Source organism: Triturus cristatus, chromosome 6 (genome assembly GCF_964204655.1).
Source record: "Triturus cristatus chromosome 6, aTriCri1.1, whole genome shotgun sequence".
Classification (NCBI taxonomy): Eukaryota; Metazoa; Chordata; class Amphibia; order Caudata; family Salamandridae; genus Triturus; species Triturus cristatus.
This window is the reverse complement of record NC_140589.1, coordinates 744,200,345-744,220,123: the sequence shown is the minus strand read 5'-3', so window position 1 is coordinate 744,220,123 and position 19,779 is coordinate 744,200,345. Positions and strand designations below refer to the sequence as shown.

Sequence of the window (19,779 nt, the reverse complement as noted above, 5' to 3'; positions counted from 1 at the left end):
ACATGGCCCACACGTTTTTTGCTGTTGCAAACAGGCATAAAAGCCCTTTCCGACACAAAATCGCTGTACATCAGGCCCTTATTCCTTTGAGTCTCTTGCCTTCTGAAGTACATGTCTCAGCACCAGTATACCTTTATAGGTCGGAACCTCTGACATTCAGACTGCTCATAAGCTTTTCGCCTCTGATTCAGTACTTTTGACAGTCCTGATTGCCTTATTTATTCCTCTCCTATTTGTGTTATATTGAATCATTCTCACTTAACTACCAGGACAGGGGTTGTTTGAAACAGACTATTATATTGATTGAATTGCAGTTACCGCAAAGGACAGAATGGTTGGATGTAATTAGTATTACTTCTTATTCTGCCTCATATTAATTTTATTATGTTTTTGAGTGATAATTTGTGAACATTTGAAAGCTACTTTATATTTACATGCCAACAGAGGAGACGTGATGGCGTAATGGCTATAGCTGCCGACCTTGGAGCAGGAGAACCAGGTTCTAGTCTCAGTGTTGGATCAACATCATGTGATTCGGGGAAAATCAATTATTACATTCTAGCTGCCTCTTATTTCTCCTTTTCCTTGTTATGCTTTCTTTCTCTCCTTTCTTGCAGTCTGCCCTTTCATCCTCTCCTTCTTGTTGTCTTGTTTCCAATGTTTCTTTGTTTCTATCCTTCATTTCTTCTCTCCTTTCTTCATTTCCTCCTTTCTCACTTTCTTTTTCAGTCTCTCCTGCTGTTAACTCATTTGTTTTTTCTCTTCTTCTCCTCAGTCACATAATTCGACACCATATGATACCACTCCATATCATGTCACATAATACCACTACAAACCAGGCCACATAATTCCACTCAACACCACACAAATCAATACCACACGATTCTGCACCACACAATATAATTGCAATACACATAATTACACTCTTCTTAATACAACATAAATACACCCCACATAAATGCACTCTATTCCACATACCAGCAATACTCGTAAACACACTATACACTATGACACATAATTAGAATAAGCATAATTTCACTAAACACCACACAATTCCACACCATACAATTCAACTCCGCACATTTCAAATACACACCACATAATTCCACACCAAACCACATATTTTAAATACACAACACAATTCCACAGCACACCAAATGCTCCAATACACTCCACATATTTCCACATCATGTCACAAAATTTAATACACCACGTAAATGAACTCCAAAACAGGCCGCAACACAACACAGAATATTATTCCATAGAATTACAGAAAATTAACTCCATAACACACATTCTCACTGTCCATAATTCCAATACTCTTAATACGATTTATTTGCTGTCCACACAGTTCCATGCCATGCAATTCCACACACACCCACTGCCGCTTGCATCTCTCTCTCCCACTACCCACTCTTATCTCACAGTACCACTATCCTCTCTCATCTCTCCCTCACACTACCTGTCTCCTCTCAATACTCCCTACTCACACATGCTACCTTCCTGTACCTCCTCACGCTGTGCACTAGTCTACCACTCACCTCCCCCTTCTAGGTACCCCTTCCACTGTCCCTCAATCTCTCTCTTGTACTCTCTCTTACCCAACTCTCTCAGTCTCTCATGCACTATTCCCGCCTCTCTCATGTGGTTAACTTCAGGTCTTCAAGCACAGTTTCTATCCTGTCACTTTACAAAGTTTCTGTTCATCAAACCTACACTCTCCTCCTCTTCTTAGGGTGTCTTCTGTGTACACAAAACCTTCCCCTTTATGCGTCTGTGGCCTGCTCTCCCCTTCTTTCTCTCTTTCTCACACACTTTTTCTGCTCCTGTGTCTCAAATCCAATAACCCCTTCCCACACAACTTACCTATCCCTCTCATTCTTCCTTTTTATCTATTCTCAGCAGCTCTCACCACTATCTTCCCCATGCCACATAATTCCACTATACAAATACACTACACAACAAATAATTTCATACCACACAATTCCACATCTAATAATTCCAATGCAACCCATATAATTCCGCCTTAGGTAAAAAACAAAATTTACAACGCCAATAGCTCTAACTCTCACAAATGCAAGGCCTATTGCTTTGCAAATGCTTGTTATTAACTTGTGATCTGTTTGAGCTGGAAGCAAGTTTTTTTGTCAAAATGTGCAGATTGTGCAGCAGATGATGGATTATGTGGCAAGTACGTCAAATCCACAATTATGAGAAAAAAGTCACAGCTGCAGAACCAAATAATTCCAGTGACCCTGACTAAGATGAAACGATTGCACTTTTAATTTTTTTAATTTTGAAAACACCTAACCATATTCTTACATTATCCTGCATGATTGACATGCCACATATTTTCAAAGCTCAGCTTGTGCCTTGGCTTTTAAGAGCTGGTGCCAGCCTTGGCTCATCAGTCCCTGTTAATTTGTTGGCTCACCCACCTGTACCTTGTACCATAGTCAGGCCGTCTGTGATAATGCATCAGGAGAGGACCGAATAATGCTCAAGGAAAGACAAATTATGCAGCATAATGTGGCGTATTTTGTGATGGTTTTACTTTATTATTTTGGCATTTCCACACATGCTAAAACTGTCTTGGTAAATGTTGCACCTCATTATTAACAATGTAACACCCTAAAACAACAATTAGCAACAGAAAGGAAACTAGTTAACTTTTGCCAAGGTTGCAGCAATACAGGTAGTCATGGCTTTAAAAAACTTTGATTTTTGGGGTTAAAATCTGCAGATTATGCTGGCAGGCACATGTAGCAAATCGATAGTTATGCAGAAGAGGCCATGCCCTTGCATAATTCCAGTGGTCCTGACCTTAGTGCAAGGGTGTGAGGGTTCTTTCAAGCATAGGATTTGTACTGGAAAAAATATCTTTTAAGACCTATCCCACTGTGTGTGTGCAGTACAGTGCAACACACTTTTAGAAATGGGGGTCTCTAGTTGGCGAGGGTATGCACCTTTGTCCAAGTAGGGGCCCTTTCTTCCACTCAGGATAGGGGAGTTACACTCCTAAAATAACCCCTGCTCACCCACTTGGTAGTTTGGCACAAGCAGTCAGGCTTATCTTAGAGGCGGTGTGTAAAGCATTTGCACGTAACCAACAGTAAGACAGTGAAAACCACACCAGTTTTAGAAAAATATCCACTATTTTATATACTTTAAACAGGACCAAAACAATAAAAATCCACAATGCGGTACTTGAAATATAGTTCCTTGAAGTCGATAGTTCCGTCTGGGGCTATCATGGCGTCGTGAACAACAAATCCAAACAGTTCTGGCTGACCGCGGCATTGCGGGCCAGCTGCGGTGTTTGGAGACCCGCAAAGCAGTACCTTTAGAGATGTAGGGTGTCGGCGACCTCTCAATGAGCCCCGAAAGCCGGCGTCCGCAGGCGTTGGTTCCAGAGTTCGGTGCAGGAGTTGTCGGGCCCTTGAAGTCACATGCTTTGCAGATTGAACTCCTTGCGGTTGAAGTCGGGAGCACTGGCATTGGCAGGCGTCAGGGCTGCGGTGCGAAGTGCAGCGATGTGGCATGCGGTGCCCTCAGGTCACAGTGCAGACAGCAACTCGGTGATGGTCATACAGCGGCGTGGGTGAGACCAGGGCTGTGGGGCGAAGTGATGCTGTGCTCGTCGCAGTGCTGGAAGGTCATGATGCTAGCAGCGGCATCATCGTTGTTGAAGCTCTGTCGTTGGCTGATAAACTGGAATTGATGGTGCTTACGTCAGTAGGCCAAGGTTGCAGTGCGGGAGGAAGACGTTGTGTCGGGTAACTTACGAGCGGTGCCCCCGAACCACAGTGCAAACAGTGCATTGATGTCGGCGTGGATTGGAGTCATCGGGTATACCAGGGCGACGGCGTGAAGTGAGGCAGTGCGGAGTGCGGGGCCCACAGATCGCGGTGCAAGCAGCGGCACAGTGGCGGCGTCAGATGGCACGTTGGTAAGACCAGGGTTGCGGTGCAGCGTTGCGGAGGTGGCAGCGGCGTCATAGGTTGCTTTTCTTCTGTTGCTGCACAAAACACACAGTCCCCAGTGCTGATGGCAGAAGAACTTGAAGTATTTGCTGTTCCTGGGACTTCTTGAACAGGGGGAAGCACTACCTCAAGCCCTTGGAGAAACTCACAAAAAGGAAGTTTGCAGGAAGTTCATTCCAGTCCTTTCACTGCCTAAGAAAGAAGCAGCCACTGCAGGCCAACACAGCAAAGTGGTAGTCCCTACTCACAGCTTCTCCAGCTCTTCTTCTTGGCAGTCTTTTTGGTTCCAAAAGAGTTTTAAAATTCTGGGGTTTGGGTATCACTTTTTATAGCCCAAAATCCTTTGTTCTCTGGGGGCAGAGAGTGTCTGTGCCCAGCCAGAACCAGTTTTGTCCTCCCTGGTGCAGTTTCCTGGACGGAGATGCAGACAGCATTGTCAGAGGCAGACCAGGCCCATTCAGGTGAAGAGAAATCTCTTCCACCTACTGTAAATGCAGCCCAGGTCTCTTCAGCCCATCCTTGACCCATCTAGACTCTCTGGTGCCACTGCTCCTCCCCAGCCCCTGTCATCCCAAAGCCAGACAGTCAATCTACAAATCCAGCAGAGGCCCACTGGATGGCTAAGCAAGAAAATACCTACTTTCTAAAAGTGGTATTTTCAAACACAGAATGTAAAAATCACCTTACTAAAAGATGCATCTTTAGATTCTAAGTTCAGGCATACTAAACTTTATTTTTCTACCTTATTCCCAGGGGTAGTTATGTTTATAAAATGTTATAAGCAAACTCCCCATTATCAAAACAAAATTGGCAGTAGTTCACTATCAGGACATGCCACACACAACATGGCATGTCCTACTTTTCACATACACTGCACCCTGCCCACAGGGGTACCTTGGGCCTACCTTAGGGGTGACCAATATGTAAGAAAAGGGAAGGGTAGGGCCTGCAAGTGGGTGCACTTGCCAAGTCGACATGGCAGTACTAAACTGCACACAGATACTGCAGTGGCAGATCTAAGTTACCTTTTCAGGGCTGCTTGTGTGGGTGGTAAAACCAGTGCTGCAAGCCCACTAGCAGCATTTAATTTACAGGCCCTGGGCACATACAGTGCACTGTACCATGGATTGACTAGTAAATCAAATATGCCAAGCATGGAAACACCAATCCATAGTACAAATTTCACAGAGAGCATATGCACTTTAGACCTGAATAGCAGTTGTAAAGTGCTCAGAGTCCTAAAACCAACAACAGCAGGTCAGGAAAAAATAGGAGGAAGAAGCAAACATTTTGGGGATAACCCTGCAAAAAGGGCCATCTCCAACACATAGATACAAAGTTTGAAAAATATAGAGACTTTTAAAAGTTGCTCTGCTGTCATGCCTGCCTCGAGGTAATGTAATTTTTCCTGTCTGTAAATGTTACTAGATAGGGATTGACCTCAAAACCATGGGTGGTTCCATGGGAACGCCCATGTACGACCCATGGTACGTTCCCTTGATGGTAAGTGGCGCAAGGTATGGCATACTGCTACTTTGTGTTAATGTGGGACTTTTTCCCACACAAATCATGATTTGCATCAAAAAGTATGTACCACCGCAACACTGTGCTGGGTTTAGTGTCACTTTTGTGATACAAACTCAGTGCAAAGTGTTAGTAAATCTGGAACATAATCTCTAAACAGGTACTTGTCAAAATTATTAGGACTCTTTGTGTTCTTACTGCAAGCTAATGCAAGGTTACTAAATGAACAATGCAGAGCAAATACTGCTGTACTGTTTAAAATCAATCAATAAATCAATCAATCAATCAATCACATAACTTGTAAAGCGTACTACATACCCAGGCGGGTTTCAAGGCGCTGGGGGGGGTGGGGGGGGGGGGGGAACTGTTACTGGTCGAAGAGCCAGGTCTTGAGTTGTCTCCTGAAGGTCAGCAGGTCTTCGGTTTGACGTAGGCAGAGGGGGAGGGTGATCCAGGTCTTGGTGGCGCGATGGGAGAAGGATCTGCCTCCGGAAGTAGTTCTCCAGATGCGTGGGACCGTGGCCAGGGCGTGGTCAGCGGAGCGGAGTTTTCTGTTGGGTATGCAGAAGGAGAGTCGGCTGTTGAGATAGGCTGGGCCGGTTTTGTGGAGTGCCTTGTGTGCGTGGATCAGGAGCTTGAAGGAGATTCTTTTGTCGACGGGTAGCCAGTGCAGGTTCTTCAGGTGGGGGGTGATGTGGTCACGGCGCGGGACGTCGAGCAGAGGCATTCTGGATTCTCTGTAGTCTGCTGATGAGCTTGGACGAGGTTCCGGTGTAGCGGGTGTTTCCGTAGTCGAGTCTGCTGCTGACCAGGGCCTGGGTGACTGTTTTCCTCGTGTTTGTCGGGATCCATCTGAAGATCTTGCGGAGCATGCGGAGGGTGTTGAAACAGGTGGAGGAGACTGCGTTGACTTGTTTGGTCATGGAGAGTTTCGAGTCGAGGATGACTCCCAGGTTGCGTGCGTGGTCGGTGGGGGGTGGGGGGGACCCCAGTGATGTGGGCCACCAAGAGTCATCCCAAGCGGAGGGGTTGGACCCGAGGGTGAGGATTTCCGTTTTGTCTGTGTTCAGTTTGAGGCGGCTGTCCTCCATCCAGTCGGCGACGGCCTTCATTCCCTGGTGGAGGTTGGATTTGGTGGTGAGGGGGTCCTTGGTGAGGGAGAGGATCAGCTGAGTGTCGTCGACGTAGGAGATTATGTTGAGGTCGTGCTGTCGGGCGATGTGTGCTAGTGGTGCCATGTAGACGTTAAATAGCGTCGGGCTGAGGGAGGATCCTTGAGGAACGCTGCAGATGATCTTGGAGGCCTCGGAGCGGAACGGGGGAAGGCGGACTCTCTGAGTTCTGCCGGAGAGGAAGGAGGTGGTCCAGTCCAGGGCCTTGTTTCGGATCCCTGCGTCATAGAGGCGCGTGCGTAGTGTGCGGTGGCAGACGGTGTCGAAGGCGGCGGAGAGGTCCAGGAGGATGAGGGCCGCCGTCTCGCAGTTGTCTAGCAGGATCCTGATGTCGTCTGTGGCGGCGATGAGGGCGATGAGATTGGCCGGAAGTTCTTGAGGTCGCTCGGGTCTGCCTTAGGTTTCTTCAGTAGGGCGTTGATCTCTGCATGCTTCCAGTTCTCAGGGAAGGTGGCGGTCTCGAAGGAGAGGTTGATGATTTTGTGCAGGTGGGGTGCGATGGACTTGCTGGCTTTCTTGAAGATGTGGTGTGGGAGAGGGTCGGATGGGGAACCGGAGTGGATTGTTCCCATGGTCTTGATTGTGTCCTCAATGCTCACGATGGCCCAGGTTGTCAGGGTGTCGTGGGTGGTGGGGTGCGGTGGGTTCGGTGCGGTGTGGTCGGCAGGGGTCGTCAGGGGTCTGAAGCTGTCATGGATGTTGGTGATTTTCCGGTGAAAGAAGGTGGCTTGCGATGGTGGGATGTCGTTGGCGTTGGAGCTGGGGTTGGAGAGTTCCTTCACGATGGTGAAGAGCTCCTTGCTGTTGTGCGCGTTGTTGTCAAGGCGGTCTGTGAAGGAGGTCCTTTTGGCGGTCCTGATGAAGTGGTGGTGGTTGCGGATGGCGTCTTTGTGGGCAATGTGGCTGTCTGGCGTCTTGTTGCTGTTCCGTATGTTTTCCAGTTTCCGGCTGGTGCGTTTGAAGTCGAGGGGTTCCGGGGTGAACCAGCTGACTCTTCTGCTGGTGTCTGTTGGTGGGGTTTTTCAGCGGCGCGATGGTGTTGGCACAGTCTTTCATCCAGCGTTCGAGGGCGAGTGCACCATCATCCGGGTTGGTGGGGTTCGTCGGAGGGTTGAGTGCGAGGTTTGTCTGTAGTTGTTCTTCAGTGATTTTGCCCCAGCGGCAGCGGGGGGTCTGTTGGGTGCGGTGGTGTGTGAGTGGTTTTCGGAAGGAGAAATGGATGCAGTGGTGGTCAGTCCAGGTGAGTTCGGAGGCGTGGCTGAAGGTGATGTGGGGGCTTGAGGAGAAGATTGTGTCAAGCTTGTGGCCGGCGATGTGGGTCGGCGTTGTGATGAGCTGTTTCAGTCCGAGGTTGGCGAGATTGTTGATCAGGGTGGAAGAGTTGCTGTCATTGTTGTTCTCCAGGTGATAGTTCAGGTCTCCGAGGAGGATGTAGTCGGTGGAGGTCAGTGCGTGCGAGCTGATGAGGTCGGCGATGGAGTCGCAGAATTGAGGCCGGGGTCCTGGCGGTCTGTAGACGAGGGTGCCTCTTAGGGTGGTCCTTGGGTCCGTGTGGATCTGGAAGTGCATGTGTTCGGCGGTGCTGAGGGTGTCGTTGGTGTTTTGTAGAGATCTTGATGGTGTTTTTGTGGACGATGGCGATACCTCCTCTGGCTCGGTTTGCGCGGTCTCTGCGGGTGATCTTGTACCCGTCTGGGATGGCTATGGCGAAGTCTGGCGAGGAGGCTTCGTTCATCCAGGTTTCGGTCAGGAAGGCGACGTCTGGTGATGTGGTGTCGAGTAGGTCCCAGAGTTCGACGGCGTGTTTGTGTGCGGAGCGGGTGTTGATCAGGATGCATCTGAGCTGGTTGGCTTCCGTTGTAGTGGGTGTCTTGGCGCTTTCGTGGCAGGAGAAGTTGCAGTTCCGGCAGGTGAAGGGGCCGTGGGTGCGCCTCGGTGCGACCTTGCGGCAGGTGTGGGTCCTTCCTGGGTTGAGAGCGAAAAGGGTGTTGGCGTCGTAGCGGAGGCAGAGGTCCTCGTGGCTGGTGCGGGGGCCAGCAGTTCTGGCGCTGGGCGCGGTCCAGGCGCGGACGGGCGCAGACGAGCTTGCCTTAGGCGCGCCTTTGGCGCGCCAGCGTCGCAGCCGCACAGCGGCCACCATATGTGGGGAGGGAGGAGCAGCTGGGAGGCGAGGGACGGGAGTGGCGAATGGGCGCGGAGGGGGCGGGGCCGCAGGGGAGGCAGCAGCGGGAACGGGGGACAGGAGACCGGCACGGGGCACAGAAGATAAACGGGGTACAAAAACAGGGTCACAGCACAAAGTAAACACATGGACGACGAGGGGTACAGAAATAAAAAAGGGGGCACAGAAGCGGAGCTGCGAGCGGGGGGCAGGGGGCACAGACAGTCACAGGCACAGAATCGAGGGGCGCGGAGGCACAAAGGCAGCAAGAGAAACGTACCTAAGGCCACCACTGGCCACCAGGGATGAGGCGCAGGTGGAAGCCTGCGGGTGGTGGAGGGCCTCGAATTCCACCGGCGGCAGCAGACAGCGGGGGTGCAGGTGGCGATGCAGCAGGGGGGGAAGCGACCTACCAGAAGGTCAAGGGTCTCTCTCCTCACCGCGCAGCGGGCGCCATATATGGGCAGGTGGGAAGGGAGGAGCAGCTGGGAGGCAGGAGGCGAGGGACGGGAGTGGCGAATGGGCGCGGAGTGGGCGGGGCCACAGGGGAGGCAGCGGCGGGGACGGGGCACAGGAGACCGGCACGGGGCACAGAAGATAAACGGGGTACAAAAACAGGGTCACAGGCACAAAGTAAACACGTGGACGGCGAGGGGTACAGAAATAAAAAAGGGGGCACAGAAGCGGAGCGGGGGGCAGGGGGCACAGACAGTCACAGGCACAGAATCAAGGGGCGCGGAGGCACAAAGGCAGCAAGAGTAACGTACCATTAGTGTGTTATTCAAAATAGTAGGTCAATTTTCACTCTCTCTCTCTCTGGCACCTCATAGTTATCTGCAGCTATGTTCACAGAAGCGTGTTTGAATCATGTCTTTGAATTAATGTGCCTGATCCAACACCTCCCCTACAGGCCACACTACATCCAGCATCCTTATCAACCATGCAATCCAAAGGGGTGCCTAAAATCCTAATGCAAAGCAGAATACATCACAATTTTGTCCAGAGTATTAAACAGTGTATACATAAAAGAGTACCAGACACATCACTATTTCTACTCTACAGCCATCACAAGTTATGAGATGTGGATACAGTCTTCTTAGTGGTGACAGGCTTGGGGCAGCTGGTCTGTCCAAGGCTGCCTGCCCCATTACCTTGTGAGGATTCGAGAGGAGATTAGACAAGTGGGGCAAATGAGATAGTGAATGCCACCCTGTACTGTAATGTTAACATGTAATTTTAGCCAGGGGCGTGCTATTTATGCTGCAGCCAGTGCAAAGGTACCATAGCCCTGATCTTAGAGAGGCCCAGTCTTCTCTGCTCTGGCTGCAATTCATGTATTATCAGACACACAAAAGGTAATGGGAGGAATGCTTGAAATAAGTCTAACCACTGACTGTCATTCCGAATAGCATTCCAACCCTTTGTCTTTTTGCCTACCATACCACCTTTTATTTATTTTATTTTTTATTTATTTGATGAGTTTTAAATAGCTCTGGCTAGAACCAAAAGTATCAGAGCACTATACACAAGGAACAGCGAAGTTGCACTGTACAATAATTACACATTAGTTGCACAATGATTACACAGTAAAAAAAAACAAGTGTTACTAACAAATAGCAAATAAGGGTAACTGATGAAAACATAATTACTACAGAAGAATGCATTATTAGTAGGTGGCATGAACAGAGAAATAAAACATCAAAAGGGGTAGAGAGAGGTAGGGGGGACAAGAGTCGGAGGCTGAGATAGGTGAGAGGAGAGAGGGGGACCTGAGGGGGAGTTAGAGATAAGGCAGTCCAGCAAACGAGAAATGTTTGAAGGTTGGAGTCCAGTGGAATGAAGGAAAGGACAAAGGTCAACAAGATGGCGGATCCGGGTCATGGGCATCGAAGGAAACCATCCCAAAATGGCAGAATACATACAAGTCAAGACCCAAAAAAACAAGAGAGCAGAGTTCCGTTGAGTAGGGCAGGAGGGGGGGAAGGAGCCACAGCACCAAGGGAGGGCAGAGGGCAGTAGAATGTCGGATGTTTGCATGCACAAGCACAGTACTGCAAGGGCATCAGGGTTGTCGGCACATCGTGGATCAGGGGAAATCTGCCTGGGTGTAAGGGAGCAGACTTTGAGAAGGGGAGGCAGCAGCGGAGTCCATGTGCGCCTCCAGGCTCAGGCGGCAACGAAAAGCCCAGGGAAGTCATACCGCTGTGCCGCGAAAGCTCACCACCCCTGAACCCCCCGTACCTGGCAAAAAACTCATGGGACCAAACATCCCACGGGAGGCGAAGGGAGGCAGGCAGCAGGGCAAGTTGTGGCATTCATGCTCGGAATGGCAGGGGGAAGATCAGGAGGGGTGGACCTCCTCCTAGCACCTCAAAAACCGTCCGGAGATCAACCAGGCATCAGCACCGCTGAGCCTGGCTCCGTCAACAGGCGACAAACAGCGATTCGTCGGGAGGCGGGGGGGGGGGGAGGAGAAAGCAGCGGAGAAATGACGAGACCCATGTCTGATGTCTGGCTGGGTAGGTGATGGCCATGGCAGTGTGCCTAAGCCAATCTCCCCTATAGCCGTCGATGCAGCTCCACCGGGCATCGGACATGTTGCTCGGGCTCCACCAGCTCGAGCGATGATCCTGATTACATCCGACGCTTTGGAGACCAAAAGCGGGAGGAAAGGAGAGACGGAGACCGCAGTTCAAGAACGACCATCAGGTGAGCAACAGGGTCTAGGAGGAAGTGGAAACCAGGGGATTATGGCTAAAAACGGTGATCCGTGGCCTGGAGCTCCCGGCCGGAGCTCCTCACCTGACGGCCATCTGGTTAGTAAGTCCATTCACCTCAGTTTGGACTTAACCATATGCAAATCAGTCTTGACTCTGCTCCAATAGAAACAGCCCAGCCAAAGTGCCATGCAAGTTTCTCCCTGAACCAGAAAACAAGCAACCAAAGACCGGTTTCTCTTTGATTTTGCTAAGAATTGTTTGAAGTGTCTCCCTGTGTTTAGCTCTGTGTGGTCTCTTCCTCTGGGAGGGGTTGGGACGATTCATTCAAACAGAGAGTGAAACCAGTGCCTGGCAGGCACTAGTAAAACTCATAACAGAGGATACAGCAGAGCAGAGGCCAAACATTAATTCAATGGGTTGTACAGGAGCTTGTCATAAGGTAGAAAAGAGGACAAGGAGACATGGTGAAAGCTGTTGGATGAGGCAAACAGGTAGAAGAAAAACAGAAGGGTGAGATTAAATAGACGTGGAGACAATGAGGTTGGAAGGAGGAGGTCAACATTGGGGGCGAGATGTTAAGGAGGGAAAGAATGTAGGAGTGAGATTCGGATATGAAGTAGAGAGAATAAAGGAAGAGGAGAGACAGCTTAAGAAAATGAACAAGGAGATAGTAAAGACAGAATGCAAAGAAAGATGGGAGAGCAGAGAAAAGATACGTATGGGGTTTGGAAAAAAAGAAAAGGTACTGGACAGGAATGGAGAAAAATAATAGAAAGATGGAAAGGAAAGAAGATTTGGGAGTGCAAGGGAGAGGGATATTTTGAGTGTAGAGAGAGAAAAGGGAGCGTTTATGAAGAGGATGTGCCATTGAAGTGAGATATAAAAAGGAACAAGTGAATAAACATGATATGGAGAGAAAAAGAAAGAAAGGGGAATTAAATGTGCTCTGTCGTAACTACCTGTCATTTGCTATGACGGGGGAATGAAGGTGCGGAGACAGAGAAAGAGACGAGGGAGGAAGGGATACTGAGATGTAGGAAGGGATAGCAAGCAAGATGGATGTGACAGCAACAAGATAGGAAGAGATAGCAAGATAGAAAGAGGAAGCAAGATATGGAGAGAGGAGAGCATGGAGGGTTGCGAGACAATGGAAGGGGCAGCAAGAGACAGTCACCGGGCAGTGTCAGCAGCACCCAGCCTGTGACAGAGGAGGGGAGATGCTGAGATAGTGAAAGAGATAAGGTAGGAAGGGATACTTAGATGATGGGAAAGTGAGAGTGTAACTGGAAGAGAGTGACACCGATAGAGCAGCTTGCAGCCACTTACAGGTGAAGGTGGTGAATTCTGGGAGAGAGATAGGTAAAGAGAAAAGTGACAGTTCACAGAGGCTCTTTCACAATTGCTTTATTAACCTTCCTGCTTTCTCAAATTTACTTGAAAATGCACCATTTTTCTCCTCTATTTTCAAAATTTTCACGGGAAGAGAATCGCAATGATCCCCCCCTTATGGTGGTTCGGGCTCGCTCGCTACGCTCGCTCGCAACAGTGCAGTATACCAATCATGTTACGCCTCACCACTTTCAAATGTCCCTGCAATTGACTATTGTTTTATGAGCAATTATTACATGAAAGTTAAATCCAAACATTCAAATTCCAGTTGGGTCCCTTTGTTAGCTACACTTTAAAGTAAACAACAATTTTTAACTAACCACCCCAAAAAAAATATGAAATTACAAAAATAATTCCTAACGAGTAACAGGTAGCATGATTCTATAATGCTATCTCTGGGTTTTGTTGTCACTTACAAACCACTTGTCAATGGGCATCTTAAAGCCAATGCGCTGTAACACCAGGAAGAGGAAAGGCCATTCAAGGATAAATGCCCTCACATCATCCAAAAGTGCAGCCGCCACAGGAAGTTCTGAGGGCACCTGATGTAGTACTGTGCAGTCTGCAGAGTTTAAATGATGTGAATCCTGGCATTAATGGCAGTAGTCTGATCGTGATTACTTTTGCTTGGATTTTATTGTCCACATTAATGAAAGACAAAAGCCTCTAGGAGGAACAGAAATCTCCTGGCTTCCCCAGTTTCAGTAACAATTTGATCTGAGCAGCTTGAACTGTTGGTGGCAATTTGCCGTCCATCAGCGCCTCCACATACATTGCATGTACAGTTGGTCAAGGCATGCTGAAGTGAAGTCTGTAGCAAAGTGCAAAAGAACTGTGTAAAGATGTCCCTGATCTGGAAGATGGCTGTCGCTACATATTCATCTGTATTCCTAACACCGAGTATTTCTTGAGGATCTTTACCCCCACACATCAATGATGCAATTACCCCTACAAGTGATCTCCCTTTCCATACTTACTGTCTTTGATCTCCCTGTCCAGAAATCGTACCTCTCTTTCCACTGCTTCTTGGTCTAGCTTCTGTCTAATTGTGGCCAGAGTTGTTCTATCACCAGTGGATTCATGTTGTTTGGTGAGTCATTCTGCTTCCAACAATTACACTTGTGTCCTCATTGTCTTGAGTACTCCTGCTTTGTGTGATATACAGTAGCCCTATATAAACACAGTAAATGCCTCCCATAGTTTATGCATTTTGACTACCAACCACATATGCTCAAATAAGGAAATTATCTCATCCTTGGGTGAAACTATGCATCCGTAATGCCATCCCCTTTGAATCTGCCAGTGATCAACAAGTGTTTGTGGGTACATCTCTACACTGTCTAGCCAAATAATCAGGGGTCCAGACATCAGCAGGAGGTCTGCTCTTGAGAATATAACCTGCTTGTTTGAAAAATGCATATACTTTGCCAAGTCATCATGGAAAAGCCTCCACAAGGCAATCGATTTATGTTGCTCCCTTAAGCTTATAAGTATTATAGCTCCTAAATGTGCCACCTGCTTTAGAGTTAGATCAGTCTAGGAAGACCTGTATGGTAGTAAAAACCAGATCCACAGAGAATCCAGGAATTCCTCACCTAGTCCAATTGTGACTTTGTTAAAACCAGGGGAATATGACTCATTACAACGCATACTAATACGACGCATGTCATTACAATTCGGGTATTACTACGCATTGTAAATTACATCGACATGCCATTACATCGTATACTTTTACCACGCATATACCTTTACCATGCATGCCATTACTACGCAAAGGCATGCATGGTAAAGGTATATACGTGGTAAAAGTATGCAGTGTAAGTGACACTACCCTGCCCTACCCTAATCCCTAATGTAGTAGCCCTGCACGACCCTCCCCCAACCCCCAGTCCTCTCTCTACAATAACACTACCAGCACAACCCCCAACACTACCCAGAACCCTAAAACACTACCCACACCCCGATACTACCCTACACTCTAAAACACTACCCTGCACTACACACACACACACCCCAACACTACCCTAAGCCCTAAAACACTACCCTGCACTACAAACACACCACGACACTACCCTAAACCCTAAAACACTACCCTACACACACACCCGACACCCTAAAACACTACCCTACACCACAACACTACCCTAAACCCTAAAACACTACCCTGTACTATACACAAACCACAACACTACCATGAACCCTAAAAAATTAACCCCACCCCAGGCCCAATCCCCATTACCTCTTTCTCCTTGTGGTTCCTCACTCCTCCTCTCAGGTCGGCTGAGGGGCGCTACACGGTGCACATCGTCGTGAGGAAACGAAAGAGCCGCAGTTTCCTCACAATGAGGTGGATCGCCATTACATTGCATGAAACGCATGCGATGTAAAATAATGCGTAGTAATAGCGACGTGTTGTTACATCACAAGCTTTGTAACTCTTGCGATGTAATGACATGCGGGGAAACAGCAACGTTGTAATGGCTGTTTCCCAAACCAGGGATGTCTATATTGGCGGTATAAATGTTAAACAATGTCAGAGTTAGCCTTTCTGTGATACCAGGTAATATTACATGGTGCCCAGTACTGTCCATTAGTGCTTTTACTAAACTAAAATGTATCTGGGACTGTATCATGGTGAGTACCATTGTAGCTTGTGGTATATTATCTGAATGGTATCTTTGGCATCACTGTTGCATTATGAATCCTGCATGGGTATGTATCAGTAAATATGTGTGCTGCATCATTAAAATGCTGACATTTCCCCCTGTCAGGTATTTTAGGATCTTTGTAGTTGTACTAATGGATTTTGGACACACAGCAAATACTGTAACCACCACCAACTGTAACCCGCCTCCCCCACACATACACCGGCAACAGAAATCTGTCAGTAAATTTAAAACATATTACCCACCATACCTTGTGATATTTAAATCAGGTAAGTGGCATAACCACATAAGCTTTATTCTACCGTTGAACACCACTTGTTGTGGATTAATCAATTATAAATCTGCCCAATTTGTAACTTACATATTTTTTTTTACTCAGGTGTCATTAGCCAAGTCAAACATTGTAATCCCGGCCCTCAATTGTACAGTGCTCTCTCCATTCATGTACTCTAGTTCCAATTCTCTGTCATTTAAGTGTCTCCACTTTTCCCTGTTTGATCTTCCAGCAGCTCCATTGCTGATTTCTATGAAGTAGTGAAATGAGTCTTGACATCAAGTATCACTTGAAGCCTAGCTGGGAACAATATTGAGTACTGAACATTATATTCCTGAAGCATTTCTTAACTCTATTAAAGGCTTTTCTGGCATTTTGAACTACTGTGTAAAGTTGGGGAAGATAGACACTCTTAATCATCTATATGTAAGATCTCATTCTCTCTCTCCTTGCTGAGTGCTAGATCGCAATCTGTATAGTTCATCAGCTCGGCTATAATTACTCTCAAAGTGAGGCCTGTTGCGGGTGTTCTGGCTGGCAAACTATGAACTCACTCCTTAATGGAGAAAATGAGAAAAGTGTCCAAAACGTTCCTCAATAATTTTTCAATAAAGGTTTCAAATATACGGCATAAAATACCGCCCTACCATACATTATAAGGATATTGCAAGTCACTGAGGACTTTTTTTTCCATATAGAGGAACAACGCTGAAGGCCAAGCTCCTTTATAAGGTGACGGAACTCTGAGGTGACTTGGAATATCCCTATGTACAGCAAGAGGTACTTTATTCCTTATAATGCATGGTCACACTATCACCTTTCCCACAAACCATTTAAATCCTTGGTGCGTAGGTCTTTCATATGGAAAAGAAAGGGTATTTGCAAACCTGAGGAATTAAAACAGAATCTCTAGTGCAAACATCAAAAAAGATGTTAGATATTTTTTGCAGAAAGATATTAGAATCAGTTTAATACAAGTCAGTTTTTTTAAAAAGGCACCGTAGCTCAAATGTGTAGAAACATGCAGAAAGACACTAATGTTTCTATAATTACCTAAGAAGTGCAAAACCATTAACATGTTGCCATAAATATTTCCTTTCTGCTTGTCACTGTACAGCTAGTAAAACAGAGCAGAAGAAAGAAAAGTAACATTTTAGTTTCTTCCTTAAACCGCTGCTTTAATTATGCCCTGTGGTATGACCTGCCTTTCCTCTCTGCTACTGGTTTTGGCAGCAGGCACTGTGACTTCAGAACTCAACAGTAATACATTATAACCGTTGAAGTCTGACGCCTTTGTTTATAATAGGTGACTGGGTGTGTCACATGCTGCCTATTATATATGGGAAATAATATCCCCTGCCGTACATTGTAAGGATAATGCAAGTCACCGAGGAGTTCCATAACCATATAGAAGAACAAGACCGTTGGGAATATTTCAACAATTAAACAACTCCACATAATCAAACCAATAAATTAAGCAAAATTCACAGTTTCTGTGAAAGTGGTAAGAGTATTGTGATGTATACTCTCCTTTATAAGATTATTTACACAATTTGTATTTGCATCGGTTTTAGTAAGGGTGAGATGTGAGAATTGCATTTGGTGTGCGAGCTATGGTTTAATAAAAAAATAATTTTAAAATAAAAATAGGAACAATTAAGATAAAATGTGACAATATGTTGTGTTTAGCACAGGTACATTGACCCCTGGTACTGTGTTAGTCAGGAATTAGCAAAATGTTTTTTAATATTTTTTTATTAAAAAGTACACAATTTAATATTATTTTCCATCTTGCTTTCTATACAGAGATCCTTGCCCCATTGCTAGAAGATCTCCACAAGCAACCGGAAAGTTACAACTAGAACCTTTGCAGTTGTAAAGTTGGCCCTAAGAGTCTTCGTACACTAATTTGAGGGGTGGAGAAATGGAAGTCTAAATCTAAGTGGAGATCTCTGCATGAAAATGGTGAATTTCATCCATAAGATCTCTATCTAGGTGTAAGTGTAGATCTGCATGTGTGGAAATTTCCACATGTAAGTCAAACTTTTTGAATAGGCCCCTACATGTGCTACAAAACATAGAAAGGAATTATTGATAGTGCTACAAAACCTTGAAACAAAAAGAAACAATAAATGCAATCATTTTGAAAGTATTTCTATTTAATTATCTCCCAGCTCTACGGAAGGACACAAAAAACATGAATCATCTTTAAGTGAAGAGCTTCAAAATTAAATCTGATCATTCACTTTTGCCAAGAGGTTTTAACAATGTTTATTTCTTCCCAGGATTGCAAGATGGCTCGCCTGCTTCTCAAGTTGTGGCTAAATTTTGTGTGCCTCCTGTACATGGCACCTCAGTATACCAGAAGCCAGGATGTGTTCTTTGGCCTGAAAAACTACATAGAATACAGAGTTGGCAACATGAACATGATTATCACTGTACCACATGATGGAGATAAGCTACCAAGTGAAATACCAAACCGAGATGCGGGATGCTGGAACTCAGATTCTGCCACCTGCTGGTTTACTCACAATTGCCCTGCTGGATCGCAGAAAGACTCAGCGAAGTGTGAAGTTTCGACATTGCAAGACAAGTATACCTTGAACGTGGCATTAAATCTCGCTGAGGAAATCTGCGTTCTCACTGGTGGATACTGCCCTCATATTGTGATAAATCACCTTGGAAGATCCAAGCTGGATGCCAACAGGGAAAAGGAGGAGGCTACTTTTGGGGTACTCCAAGCAGAGCTAGCATGGAAAGAGTTTATGAATTTTATAAATATGTCAAAATCCCAGGTGGGAAGGGGGCTTCTGATTGATATTCATGGCCAGGCCCATCCTGAACAATGGATAGAGCTGGGATACACCCTGTCCAAAGAAAGCCTTGATTCTGGTAGATTTACTGCAGCTCAGTCATCCATTTACCAGCTCTCACAGGAGCACAGGGAAGTTCCTTTTGAAACACTTCTTAGGGGAGAACGAAGCCTAGGAAACTTTATTGAAGAGCAGAATGGTATTAACAAATACATTTGTGTTCCTTCTCCCAAAAACCCTGGCCCCAGTGGTGGAAACTATTTTGAAGGTGGTTATATTACCGAAACGTTTGGGTCTAAGGAGTCAGGGCTGGTGGACGCTATCCAGATTGAGCTGCCCTGGTGGATAAGGGAAAACAATGAGCGTCCCACATTTTGCATGACTTTAGCAAAGGCAATAATGAGTTTTTGGCAAACAAACTATTGCAACCAAACTGAATCCAAATTAGTAGGATGCTGAAGAGAGTGGGAATAAATCACCACAGTCTTATGAAGAGTTGTACATTTCAGTGAAATAGTCAATTGTATTAAAAGTTGTTAACTTATAATCAAATCCTCTCGACTGTTGATTTTGGGAAATAGCTAAAATGGCAACTGATTTTTTTTCAGATTCAGTTCTGAAAGTATAGCCCCAAACTCTACTGAAAACTTAGAAAACTGGTTATTTTCATAAAGCTAACTCATTATGATTATATTTATTGTCTATTTCCAGCAAGCTCACAATTTGAAAATTAAGGGCCTAATTTAGAGTTTGACGGCAGGTACCATCGCCGTGCTTGAGTACTTTACTCCCAACTTGGTGAGGGTTCTCCACCCACCTAATTTAGAGAGGTCTGCAGGCTCAGTAGACATATCTTGTATTTACGGAAACCTCTGTCATGGCTGTTCCTGTGAATGCATTGAAAGCGTGCCATGCGGCTTTGTGAGCATGACGCCACCGCACACTTTAATTTTCCTTTTTTTATTTCCAAAACAAAATCCCAAAGGGGTATTTTGTTTTTGAAAATAAAAAAAGCACTGACCCCCTCATCATGGGAGTTTTCTCCCATGGTGTGGTGGTCAATAAAAAGTTTTTACA

General features: G+C 46.3%; 1 protein-coding gene across 5 annotated transcripts in view; it reads left to right on the top strand.

Annotated features, from left to right (window-relative positions):
- Positions 1 to 19,247, top strand: part of LOC146817808 (uncharacterized) — a 35,729-nt gene extending 16,482 nt beyond the window's left edge. For 2 of the 5 annotated variants that reach the window (XM_085609242.1, XM_085609243.1), the window contains 2 exons: positions 17,696 to 17,854; positions 18,175 to 19,241. In XM_085609242.1, the coding sequence (XP_085465368.1) occupies positions 17,846 to 17,854; positions 18,175 to 19,161 (996 nt within the window). In that variant the 5' untranslated portion in view covers positions 17,696 to 17,845 and the 3' untranslated portion in view covers positions 19,162 to 19,241. Of the gene's footprint in view, positions 1 to 17,695; positions 17,887 to 18,174 lie in introns of all 5 variants that reach the window. The other 3 variants (XM_085609245.1, XM_085609244.1, XM_085609241.1) reach the window with 3 other exon arrangements.
- The last annotated feature ends 532 nt before the right edge of the window (positions 19,248 to 19,779 follow it).